The sequence below is a fragment of the Ipomoea triloba genome, chromosome 1 (assembly GCF_003576645.1).
Source record: "Ipomoea triloba cultivar NCNSP0323 chromosome 1, ASM357664v1".
NCBI lineage: Eukaryota > Viridiplantae > Streptophyta > Magnoliopsida > Solanales > Convolvulaceae > Ipomoea > Ipomoea triloba.
In genome coordinates, this window is record NC_044916.1 from 30,543,558 (window position 1) to 30,555,557 (window position 12,000).

At 35.7% G+C, this 12,000-nt stretch overlaps 3 protein-coding genes across 4 annotated transcripts; 2 read left to right on the plus strand and 1 right to left on the minus strand.

Annotated features, from left to right (window-relative positions):
• Positions 1–2,408: 2,408 nt before the first annotated feature.
• Positions 2,409–4,040, plus strand: LOC116015606 (probable BOI-related E3 ubiquitin-protein ligase 3). The gene is made up of 2 exons (XM_031255718.1): positions 2,409–3,071; positions 3,156–4,040. Exons 1-2 carry the CDS (start codon positions 2,763–2,765, stop codon positions 3,729–3,731), a joined length of 885 nt encoding a protein of 294 aa, XP_031111578.1. The 5' UTR covers positions 2,409–2,762; the 3' UTR covers positions 3,732–4,040.
• A 2,683-nt stretch (positions 4,041–6,723) lies between these two features.
• LOC116030625 (CDP-diacylglycerol--inositol 3-phosphatidyltransferase 1) lies at positions 6,724–9,490 on the plus strand. 2 transcript variants are annotated; one of them, XM_031272934.1, is made up of 10 exons: positions 6,724–6,953; positions 7,050–7,134; positions 7,218–7,267; positions 7,723–7,762; positions 7,904–7,948; positions 8,044–8,109; positions 8,204–8,318; positions 8,412–8,468; positions 8,573–8,671; positions 9,188–9,490. In XM_031272934.1, the coding sequence occupies exons 1-10, from the start codon at positions 6,893–6,895 to the stop codon at positions 9,239–9,241; spliced, it is 672 nt and encodes a 223-aa protein (XP_031128794.1). In that variant the 5' UTR covers positions 6,724–6,892; the 3' UTR covers positions 9,242–9,490. The 2 variants fall into 2 exon arrangements, with proteins under 2 accessions (XP_031128794.1, XP_031128800.1); XM_031272940.1 differs by having other exon boundaries at positions 8,445–8,468.
• On the minus strand, positions 9,452–11,368 carry LOC116030616. Its single transcript, XM_031272924.1, has 2 exons — positions 10,959–11,368; positions 9,452–10,405 (listed from the first exon to the last, which is right to left on the minus strand). Exons 1-2 carry the CDS (start codon positions 11,274–11,276, stop codon positions 9,575–9,577), a joined length of 1,149 nt encoding a protein of 382 aa, XP_031128784.1. The 5' UTR covers positions 11,277–11,368; the 3' UTR covers positions 9,452–9,574.
• Positions 11,369–12,000: the final 632 nt, after the last annotated feature.

Sequence of the window (12,000 nt, forward strand, 5' to 3'; positions counted from 1 at the left end):
AAAAAATAGAGTTCCGTTATGATGTTCTTAAAAAGTATTTCCAAAGTTCTACCCAACAAAAAGTATTTGTAGGAGAAATTGAATTCCATCATTAGTACTATTGGCCTCAACATTGAGTTTAAAATTCAATTCATAACTTTCAAAACTAAAAAATTTAATCAATCAATTTCATAACTGATCAGAATTAACACAACAATTTCTAGTACATTAGAAATATAACATGAGTTTGAGAGAAAAAGGATTTCCTACCCAATATGAGGACATGGTCCTCCTGTAAAAAGTGATGAATGACGTGAGTGGACGTGCACTCTCATATCTTAAGAGAGTTATATTTACTAAATTTTAAAATTTATTTATTATGATAGAGATATAGAGTGACAAAAGTGGTAGTTAAAACGTTCATTCAAAGATAATAGAAGTAGCACAAACAACAATGAATTCAATAACCAATTCCAATGCAACAACCCATCAAGTTGATCCGGCAATTGGCAAGATTAATCATACGATTTCAAGTTTAACTCTTCGTAAGGGTTACCTATTGACTTTATTAATTTGAGCTCGACAGTATAGACAACCTAAAATAATTTACCTCTTTGTGATCCTTTGCCAACAAAAGTCACAAATCAGATTTCACATAGAACACATATTCAAAATGTGATTGTAGACTTTCTTGAAACTCAAAAACAATCAATTCCAAAGTATAAAAATTAGTGTTATATGGAAATATACATTAATCAAATCAATACATATTAAAAATATACAATACATATTACACAATGAGATTCATTCATATATATCCAACGTTAATTTAAAATTCAAATTAAACACTGGTCCATTTTCTTTATAATCCAAAAAAACAGTCAACATCAACACATGAATGGTTTCATATCAAAGAGAAAAAAAAAAAGGTTTCTACACATATACTAACAAAAGAAAAGCAAGAGTTGGATTATAGTATTATACCAGCTGGGGACTGATGATATCAATAATGATGGATGGTTTAGAAAGTTGCACTACCGCCCAACTGACATATAACCCCATTGTCTTTAAGTGGACGGGCAGTATCTATCTTTTTGGCAATTCTGTATGTAATTTTTATTAAATAAATAATTAATATTTTCTATAATAGAGCGCACCAATGTCACGTTTGACTGACAACTATCTTAAACTATATCGTGATATCTACGATGAAACTATGCAATTTATCTGACAAAGACTGAGTGGACAAACATATTATTGAGTTCACTAATTATTAATGTACGTACCAGTAATTTATTGTGTATTGGTAAGTCTTTTGGGACTTATACAACAATAATTGAACGTACTATAATGGGATGGGATTTCCATGTATTGGTCTATGAATATAATAGCCTTAGCGATGAGTTCTAAATTGTGGACAAATCTGATTAGTTTTTTATTTTGATATTTTAAATTATGGTATATTTGGATGTAAACTTGATTTGGATATATATCATGTGATAAAATTTATCTAAATCCTATCCAAATTCTGAATTTTATCCAAATTAAAATATGAATTAAACTCTTATCTTTTTTTAAGATTGATTCTGATTCAAAATCATAACCGAATCGACTTGTAACCACATATGCTTCTTGGTAGGGTTAAGGGCCTCTTCTCATGTAGTTAGAAATAGAAGACAAAATTTGGAACAATGCATTTTAAAACTATTCTGGCTTAGAAGTTGTTGTGAAAAACAATATTATAAATTATAATTTATATCACCCCATGTGTTTAGAATTTGTTGGCATTGTTTGGTTGTGTAACAGTTGGTTTCACCGGGCGGTAAAACCGTAAAAGGGCAGGGTGATAAACGTGGGTTAGGACTAAGGAATAGGAACAGGAAGGGAGTTATTATTAGGTAAAAATAAATAAATAAATAATAAATAAATAAAGAAAAGAAACTGAAGGATTAATGGTGTGATTGATTAAGATAAAAACTGACCAATTCCCACGGCGTTTGACCCACTGGAAAATTGGAATTGAATAAGGAACCCCAAAAACCAAAAAACCAAAAAGAAAAAACTGACCGATTCACACAGCGTTTAATTTGGAGGCTGGAAAAATGGGAAATGGATCATCGGAATTGAATAGGTTTGGTTTCATTGAATTCGATTCAACCACGTAGTATGTAAATACACCCAATTCATTGTCTCTGACCCGATAGTTTAGTCATAAAATCTGCATGTTTACGTCCTTTCCTTGACGCTCACCAGATTATATTCCTCCTTTGCTTTGAACCTTTCAGTTACTTTTTTTTTTTTTTTTTAAATTAATTAATTCCAAGATTTCTTAATTGCGGGCCACCCACCATTCCTTGTTTAACCCATACTCCTCATAGTACCATACATATGTTATTTGGTACATCCCATGCATATATACCTTTGCCTTTCCCCTCCTAACCTAAACCAAACCCAGACCTCGTATCACAACAAACGCATAGGTTTTGCCAACAACTATAATAATAACATTATATATTTTTATATATATATAGATAGGGAATAGATAGATAGATATAGATATACGTACGCAGATAGACAACACTCTTCTCGTTCAAGAACGAATCAAGGAGAGGTGGAGTTCCTGTTTTGAACCAAACCCAACTCACACTTTGTTTTGTTGCTTTCTTTTTTCCCTGATTTTCTGCTCCAAAAGACTGCCTAGTTTTTCTTGGTTGGTTCTTGGCGTTTCTGATTTTGGTGGTTACAAATACTAGGCCGTGTGGGGGAAATAAAGTTGGGTATTCATGGCCATTCAAGCGCAGATTTACTCGCAAAATCTTGGGTTTCCTCTCGCCATTCCGCCGGATTTTATGGACGACGGTGACGCCCCTGCTTCCGCCGCCGTCAACGGGGTTGTTGGTTTTGATCACTTTTGCTTCAACCCACCGCCGCCTCCTCTCCCGCCGCAGCAACACCTCATCATGCCGCAGTTTCATCAGATTCCTCCTCCGCAGCAGCAGAAGAATCCTCAGCCGTCGATGGGTTTCTCTCAGAATCTCGCGGCTGAGCTCGAGAAACAAATTCTTGAAATTGACCGCTTTATCTGTTTACAGGTATGGCTTAATTAATCCAGATTAATTCTTGATTTTTTTAATTTCTGGTATTTTGGGGGTTAATTAACTCTGATATTGGTGCAGAATGAGAGATTGAGATTGGGTTTACAAGAGCAGAGAAAACAGCAACTGACATTGATGCTGAGGAAATACGAATCAAAGAAGCAATTTTTACTGAAACAAAAGGAGGAAGAAATGTGCAAGGCGCTGAACAAGACGATGGAGTTAGAGGAGATGTTGAGAAGGATAGAAATGGAGAAGCAGGCGTGGCAGAGCATGGCGAAGGAGAAAGAAGCCATGGCTATGTCTCTCAACAATACAATTGAACAACTCAAAGAGTGCGCGTGGCTGCACCCGTGGACCGGCGCCGAGGACGCCGAGTCGTGCTGCGACAACGGGGACAGAGTGGTGGCGGTGGAAGAAGGTGATCGCCGCCGTGATGACAATGCGCCGGCTGCGGCGGCGCCGGCGATACTTTTCCGGGAGACTAATAAAAGGGGGGATATGGATATGGTGTGCAAAAGTTGCAATTCTGGGGTGTCGTGCGTTGTCTTCTTGCCATGCAGGCATCTTTCTTCATGCGAAGCTTGTGAGCCTTTCCTGGATTCATGCCCTCTCTGTAGGATGCTTAAGAAAGCAAGCATTCAAGCTTTGCTATGATTTCGTCTTTCTTTTTCTTTTTTTTCGTAGAAGATTTCTAGTGTAGATGCGTAGAGCAGTAGAGATGTTTATCCCAAGACTTAGAACATCTAAATTAAATTCATTATTTTCTTCAATTCCTGCCTTGGGTCAAATCTCTCAGGCACTGCTTTGCCCAGCAAATTCCCTTGCTCCGTGTCCCAGCCCCAGATGACTAATGACTCAGCAACTTATTAGATTAGAGAATTTTAATGATGTTCCTAAGGAGTCCATCACATTAAGTGTAACTCCCACCATAATTGTTATGAATTGATCTTGTGTCATTGTTTACAATATACTACTAATGAATCAATTGACATTGTCCGTACGGTCAAAATTTATAAAATACGGAGTATCAAATTTCTTAGGCACTATTGAAACACATTGTTCCCGGATAGCATTTTTTTTAGTTGTTACATTGATTTACATTTTGGGAATGAACGATTCTCTATTCCATCCAAATCTCAACGATGCTCTGAGTAGCTCTCCCAATTCATGGGTCTTAGGCTAATGCATCAAGATTTGATTAGTACCCCAAAAAAATCACTAACATATAATAATCGTATTTAATGATTTAACACGGTTTTTATTAAATAGTATCCCTTTTGTCCTTGTTTTGCTTATTAGGTGTCAGAGCAATAATAACAGTGTAACGCAGTTAAACTTCAAAAATATAATGGGATTAAAAGTGCTGGAATTGAGATCTCGTTGATGATGACATGCCCAAAGCGCAATTCTGAGTGGCAAAGCCACTCCAAGAATTCATGGTGGAAAACCGGAACAAATATTAAATGATAAATAAGGAAAGGTAATGCTAATCACCCCTTTCATATTTTCTCTTCTTAATCTTTTTTTTTTTATAAGATGATTTAATCTTGATAATAACAAGTCAGTGGGATTATTCAATTACACCCAATAGTTATGAGTCATGTTTAGAGAAAAAAATTCTAGAAGGGAACAAAATATTTTCTATAAAGAAAGAGTAATGATACACATACCTCCAAGACTCATACTTTTATTATTCACAAACCAACTACTTCATAATTCTTTTTTTTTTTACATTTAATTTATTAGTGCCTAATAATTTTATTTATTTTTTAATTTTTGATAACCCATGATTTCCAATTTCACTACAATACAAAGTCATGTTTTATTTTATATTTTTATCTTGAACTTATGAACTCACCCCTAAACCCATGATGAGATAAATTGAGACAATTTAACTTCAAAACTCAATACCAAATTGCACACTTTTGTACAAAAAGAATCCAATCCAAACTCAAATCTCCAATGTTCATAATAGAAATCGAATCCTCACTCTAGTGTTTGTATAGAAATTGAACCCCACCATACCACTAAAATCATGTCTGAATTGAAACTTTTCATCCATTGGACTAATACCTTGCAGTAATGCCTAGTAAATTTTGTCACATCATAAAATGGTTGATTTGTGAATAATAGAAGTAAGGTGTATTGTGAGGGACCTTTTTCTAGTCATCTTTTTGTTTGTTAAGTGACCGGAGAATTGGATTACTCACATCTTAGCTAAGAAAGTCATTTCTTTACTGTATGGAATGGTTAGATGCTCCCTCTATTTTCATTGTGAGTGTTTGGAGTGTGACTGTTATAAGTAATGAAAATTTATTTTTTTCTTTAAAAAAAGAAAAGAAAAGAAAAAAAGAGTAGGGGTATAACATGAACCCCTAAATAAATGTCTCATTGTGTATAAGGAGTCTCTCTCATTTGAGAGCATGTACCCAAACTATTATGGGTGAGACTTAACCTTTAATTTCTTATGATAAATTGCTCCATGATCAGTTAAATTACACATTTAAATGAACTTGTTCAACTCTACTCAGTTGTCTTTGCCTCTCCCAGCATGCCCTCTCATTTTCACTATTAGGCCCAAAATGACAAGTAATACAGTATAACAGAATTACCAATATTGTGGGCCTCATGAGATTATGGGTCTGCAAGAAAGAAAATTATGTCAAGATTCGGTTAGTGTCACGGTCACCCCAATAGACTGAAAATTGTAAATTATGGTTCATCATGTGTATTATGAACTCTAATTCATAATAGAGCGTCTTTAATAGGTGTTAATTGTATTTTTTAAAAAAATCTTTTTGGACGAAGTGAAAAAGATAGAGAATATGAGAGAAAAAAGTGAGTACATCATAGATTTTTTAAAACCCATTACAAATTAAAATAATAGTTATATCTTGAATCCGGATCGACCTTATAAGAAAGGTGGATTCGTTTCTATTTACATACTGAATGTTTATAATTTGAATTTAAACATTGAGTAAGTAAATTGTGTATTTTAAATCCGAGTCCACTTTGTAATGTGAATTTGAGGTTACAAAATAATTTACTGGATTAAAAACCATCTAGTTTGTATGCACCATCAACGCTCAACAGACATTAGCACTGCATGTGCCTGTTGGGCACATCAAGGTGACCGGCGGTACCGGTATATTACTTTTTATATTTCTTTGTATTTTTATTTCTTTTCTCCTTCTGTTTTTTTTCTTACATAAATTAAAAAATAAAAAAGTACAAAATATATACTCTCAGTTAATAAATTATGAGAAATTTGCACTTTTCATTTTCAAGTCATACAATAATTGTGAGATTTATCTTTAATTATTTGTCATGCTCACTTTTTATCCTAATTATCATTGGTGTTACATTTTTCTTCTTTTACTAACAAAATATTATGAAAGAAATTTATAACTTTAATATAGCTCACGGATGAAATGTAAGCACGCAAAGTTAATAAAAAAAAATGAAAAGTGCAACGTTAATAATAATTTAGGAGCCCAGAATGAGCACGGCTAATACTTAAAAAGACGAATTTTACAATTATTTTATAATTTAAGAACGAAACAAATAATTTTTTTTCTCAGCATTTAATTATAATCAATTGTAGTCGAGTACCTTGATGTCTATTACAAATGGAAGGTATGTCCACAATGTCCGGGTCTATTGATTGAAAACATTCAGTTCGGTGGGAGACAGACCACTTCATCCCCGTCGATAAATTTAAGTCGCCGCCTCGCCGGCGTTTCATCAAGTGTCAATTACGATCGGAAACCATCTAGTTTTCTCATCTATAGGTTAAGCTGAAACAGTGGTCGCAGATGGCCGATCAGTTAAGGAGCAGGCCCTTGAATGTGTACCTCTACATTCCGAACATTATTGGTCAACATTTCTTCAGCTCATCGCTATCACTGTTTTTGAGCTTATCGACCTAGCGTCAATATATAAGTATTCCTTATTAAGTTATGTTGTATGCAGGCTACATAAGAATTCTGCTAAATTGTATTGCATTCGCGGTGTGTTTTGTCGATAAAAAGTTATTTTCTTTTCTCTACTTCATCAGGTGAGTAATTACTTGCATGTGTTCTCTCTCTCTCTTTTGTGTTTGAGAAATGGATTGTTGAATGATTGACTGTATGATTGCAGCTTTGTCTGTAATGCTTTGGATGGTTGGTTTGCCCGCAAATTCAATCAAGGTGAGACTTAATCAAACTTCTCAAAGATAACTTTCTAGTAGGAGTTTGGTATACTATAATTTCTATATTCAGCTTTAGTTTTTGGCGGGTTGTTTAAGATTTGTTGAATAACAACTTTTTATGAACTACTCTGTGGTATACAACTGCTTTAGAAATGCTAATAATCTTGCTAGGGCTAGTTCATATTATTTAGAGACTTCTATGGTAGTTTTTCTAAATTGGGAAAACATGAAAGGTCTTGTTACTCAACCTATTAATCAGCAGGACTAGTTTCCATGTATTATCTCTTGCCTAGTTTTTGATATTTTTTATTGACCTCATGCTATCTTCGCTATGGTTGATTGGCTTCATCCCTGATAGTATTCATTATGTAACTTTCATATTTTGTGTTAGATGTAATGACTAATGAGGCCTATAGCATTATATTTGATATATTTACCTCCTTTTCTGGATAGTGTCAACATTTGGAGCAGTTCTGGACATGGTAACTGACAGGTATCTGATAAGCATATAGTCTCATTGCCTCCTCTATAATTTAGTCGGTGTTTGTATTAAGCTTTAGGCTAGCAACTCAGTTTTTCTTCCACTTAGCTTATTTCTCACTTTGGTTGACACGGGTATATGGCGCTTTCTCAGGATCAGCACTGCTTGTCTGCTGGTGATTCTCTCCCAAGTATATAGGTAGTTACTTGTGGCTTTGTTTGTCTTTGCCGCTGGGTAGTTAAATCTCAATATGCCTGAGGCTCTTTCGTTTTCCTTGCCCCGCACACTGTCAGGCCTGGTTTGCTTTTCTTGTCTTTGCTTGCGTTGGATATTGCAAGCCATTGGTTGCAAATGTATAGGTAATATTCTCATTCTTTCCTCCTTGTTCAGTCCTCACAGGATATATAGCTCAATTGATTTTCAAATCTCTGTTTCTACTATCTTCTATTACAGTACCTTCTTAGTAGGCAAAACTAGTCATAAAGACGTAAAAGACAGCAGTAACTGGCTGTTTAAGGCTTACTATGGAAACCGAATATTTATGGGCTATTGTTGTGTGTCCTGTGAGGTGATTATCTCCAAAAATCCTTAAGAATTTTAATTGCTCTTATGTTTTTCCTAGTTTTGACTTTTGACTGCATGCAATGATTTTATACGACAGGTTCTTTACATCACTTTGTTCCTTCTTCCACAGAACCAGACTGAAAACCTCTTTGATGTAAGCCTTCAGCTGTAAGATTGATTGGTTATATTATTAACTATTCAGGTATGGTGCCAATTTTTTTGTTATCATTTACCAGATTTCTTGTGTTTCCTTAATAGGTTCTTATAAGCACTGCAACCAAGAGTTGGCTTTATCTTGCTCTAATTGCCCTTCTCATACTTGGATGGTCAATTAAGCAGTTTGTTAATGTCATACAGGTAAACAAATACTGCCTGTCTGCCTTTTTGTTCACATACTTGTTTTTCAGTGTTATATATTGGTAACTAGAGCACGTCTAGATTCCCTGCTTTGAGCCACTCACTTCAGTACACCTTCCATATGCTCACTAATGATCAAGAACCAGTGCAGTAACGATAGTTGAAATGGTTTGGTTACAAATAGTTCCGGAACGCTATTTTAATTTGTGATTACCACCACCATGTTTTTCACTTTCAATTCCAAACCGTGCAAACAGCAGTATGATAACTAATCAACTTTTTGAATACTTGTGATCTAAAACCCATAGAATGTTAATGGCTACTTCTTGTCTTCTCCTTTTCAGAAGGCAAATTCTTGAGCATGTGTATACCATTCTATGTTACCATTGTTCATGAGTGAATCTTCCTTTTGAATGAAACCATAATACTCAAATTTCTCAATTCAACACAGTTCGTTTTCTTCTTTATAAACAGCACATCTTTACTCCTCATGCATGTCTTTTTCTTTTTCTTCAGATGAAATCCGCTGCTGATATTTGTGTGCTCTATGACATCAACAAAAAACAATAGTTCAAGGGATGAGGCTATCGGAGAAAGACTGTTTGAAGTGTTGTATTGGTCATTTTGTTAACAGAATCTTGGTCTTCTTCATGTTTTCTTGCGAGAGAGAAGCAATACATGAACTGGTTATTACTGCCTCTGTTTAGGCACATCTTTTGTATATGGTTGTAAAATGTTTAGGCTTTTCTATGCTATATTCCAAATTGTATACACAGTTAGTACAGTTGAATATAACATTAGAGCTTAATTTTTTGTAAAGATAAAGAGAACACTGATTGTCAACTTTGATTTTTAAACACAAAACAAATCTCGCTAACATAAATAAAAACCGTGGGATTCAAATCAATACAGGCTAAAACCAAAAAATTGGCTGACTAGAAGAGCAAAACCTAGACCAATAGCTAGAAGGGAAGCAGCCCAAGTAAGCTTCTCGGTTATTCGAGGGACCCTGTCCTTCAGTGCCTGACTAAATGAACCAATGAAGGCAGTATAGCTTCCCATTGCAATTACAGTACCAACCAAGAACATACACAGGAATGCAGCACCGGCCAGGCGAGAGGGCAAAGCAAGAGCGGGCAAGATGATCAAGAGAGCATCGGGTTGAAGACCGTGAACAATCCCGGTGGCAAATGTAGCTAACCCAACCTTCTTCTTTTTCCCAATGGCCGGAGGAGCCTCGAGCCCTTCATATAAACTAACATCACACTCGCCGTTTTCTAGGGCAACACATGGCGCATGCACTTCAGACGCTTCCTTAATTCCCATTGCTCCAATTACAAGAAGGGTAAAGCCAACCACTCTCGTACCCCAGGTTCGGATGACTTCAATGTGGAGTCGATCCTTTAAGAGTAGAAACAACAGCCCGAATATCACCTGCCCAGCATCATGGCCACAACCCCAGAGAGCTCCCACAGCAGCACTCTCCATCCTAGTCCGACCTATTGATAGTGGAGCCAACGCAGCAAGGTGATCGGGGCCAGATAGTGTGTGTAAGCAGCCAGCAAAGAAGCCAGTCCATGCACTGTTTAGTAATTCACTACTAACACCAGCTGCAGATGCAGCAGGACCTCCAGCCTTTGCAGCATTTTGAAAGCTAGCAAAAGCTGGCGATACAACGACGGGATGAATTAACAATACACAGATAGCTGAAAGAAGCATTATCCCACCCACTGCCTGAAACATTTTCAGAATAATATTTTGAGAAATACACCTTTTGCATCATGTAAAAGTAAGACTAAGAACACAAAATTCAAGTGAAATTCACCATTGGAAGCAGCAAAAAAACATTGAATTCTCATAGTTTAGATTCCCACATCTACAATTCATAGTAACACATGCTACACATTCATTAATTATTTCCAGAAAAGACAATGCATTCATGCCTGCACCTTCTTAGTAGCATAACCTAAAACAATTACTTTTGTTTTGGCATCAACCAAGAACATAACCAAACAATAGCTTCTATGTGTTCCACTACACATCTTCAATGGGTATGGCTACATGCACATTAGTTTAGATGCCCAATTATTCATTCTCAAAAAGGCAATTTAGGATAATCACATTCCTTTCATTCTCAAAATCAGGAAGCATGTTAACAATTCAGATTTCAGCCGTTTGATTACCAGTCTTGATAGGTTCCCCACAAATTATGATTAACAGAAAAAGTAAAAGGTCAAATAAGATTATAAACCTAATAAAATATAACCAAGTCCCAAAAAGTTGGTACCTTTTGTCGGTTGAATACACGCCCAACAATCTGTTGGAAGAAATGGGGCTGGGGCGCAGACCCATCGGGCAAATCGGCCGGCCCAGAAACCTTATCGGAGACAGCATCGCGAAATTCCGAAACTACGGCGGAAACGGAGGACGAGGAGGAGTCGAGGTAGCGGCAGCGGATCGAGTGGAAGCGACGCGAGTCAGCACAAGTCAAGGGCGGAGAAAAGGCGGGTTTAAGGCGGGCGGCGGTGGCGAAACCGAGCGGAGAGAGGCGAGGGAGAGAGGGCTTAGATGAGATAGGGTTGTTGAAAGAGATAAGCCTCTCCATAGCAACACTAACAGTGGCAGTCCCTTTACGTTTGTGCCCTGTTAATTAAGGTTTGGTGGAGGAGGTTCAGAACGTGGGAGAGAGTCGACAGAGTGGAGGATTAGGACGTGGTCATTCGATTAAAACTGCCAACCACTTTCGACCGTTGATTACGGCCATAAATCTCAACTCACTCAAAAGTGCCACTAACCAAACAAATAAAACCTCGCTTTATTTTAAGCTAAATGACATAAATTAAGTCGCACAATATTTAGACTTTGTTTGGCATAGCTTATTTAAGAGCTTATATCTTATTTTAAGCTACTAATAAGTTATAAGCTCTGTTTGATAATGTTCCCAAAATAAGCTATTAGCTTAAAATAAGAGCTTATTTTGAAACGCTACTTGGGGTAACTTTTCAAAAATAAGCTAGTAGCTTTTTAACTTTTTTCCATTTTTATCCTTATTATTTTAAATAAATGACATCCTTTACCCCTTTCAATTAAAACTCTTTTGACATTTTCTTTTCATTATGTTTGGTTGTAATTTCAGTTTGACATTTGTGTTTGAATATTAATTTTTATATGAACTAATCTTATAAATTATAAACATTTTTTTTTACTTTATATATTTTCAAATACATGTTCTTACTTTATATTTTAATTACATATATTGATTTCATTATTTTATATTTTAATATACAAACAAACCTATTTAAATTTAAAATTATTTAAACCGTATGAAG

What these genes read in the sequence shown, in the direction of transcription:
- LOC116030625 (XM_031272934.1), top strand. Translation starts at nt 6,893, where the DNA reads ATGGCCGATCAGTTAAGGAGCAGGCCCTTGAATGTGTACCTCTACATT. An exon ending in TGCCCGCAAATTCAATCAAG is followed by an intron (nt 7,268 to 7,722) that starts GTGAGACTTAAT and finishes TTTTCTGGATAG; the next exon opens with TGTCAACATTTGGAGCAGTT. An exon ending in AGACTGAAAACCTCTTTGAT is followed by an intron (nt 8,469 to 8,572) that starts GTAAGCCTTCAG and finishes TTTCCTTAATAG; the next exon opens with GTTCTTATAAGCACTGCAAC.
- LOC116030616 (XM_031272924.1), bottom strand. Translation starts at nt 11,276, where the DNA reads ATGGAGAGGCTTATCTCTTTCAACAACCCTATCTCATCTAAGCCCTCT. An exon ending in GTGTATTCAACCGACAAAAG is followed by an intron (nt 10,406 to 10,958) that starts GTACCAACTTTT and finishes AAAATGTTTCAG; the next exon opens with GCAGTGGGTGGGATAATGCT.
- LOC116015606 (XM_031255718.1), top strand. Translation starts at nt 2,763, where the DNA reads ATGGCCATTCAAGCGCAGATTTACTCGCAAAATCTTGGGTTTCCTCTC. An exon ending in ACCGCTTTATCTGTTTACAG is followed by an intron (nt 3,072 to 3,155) that starts GTATGGCTTAAT and finishes ATATTGGTGCAG; the next exon opens with AATGAGAGATTGAGATTGGG.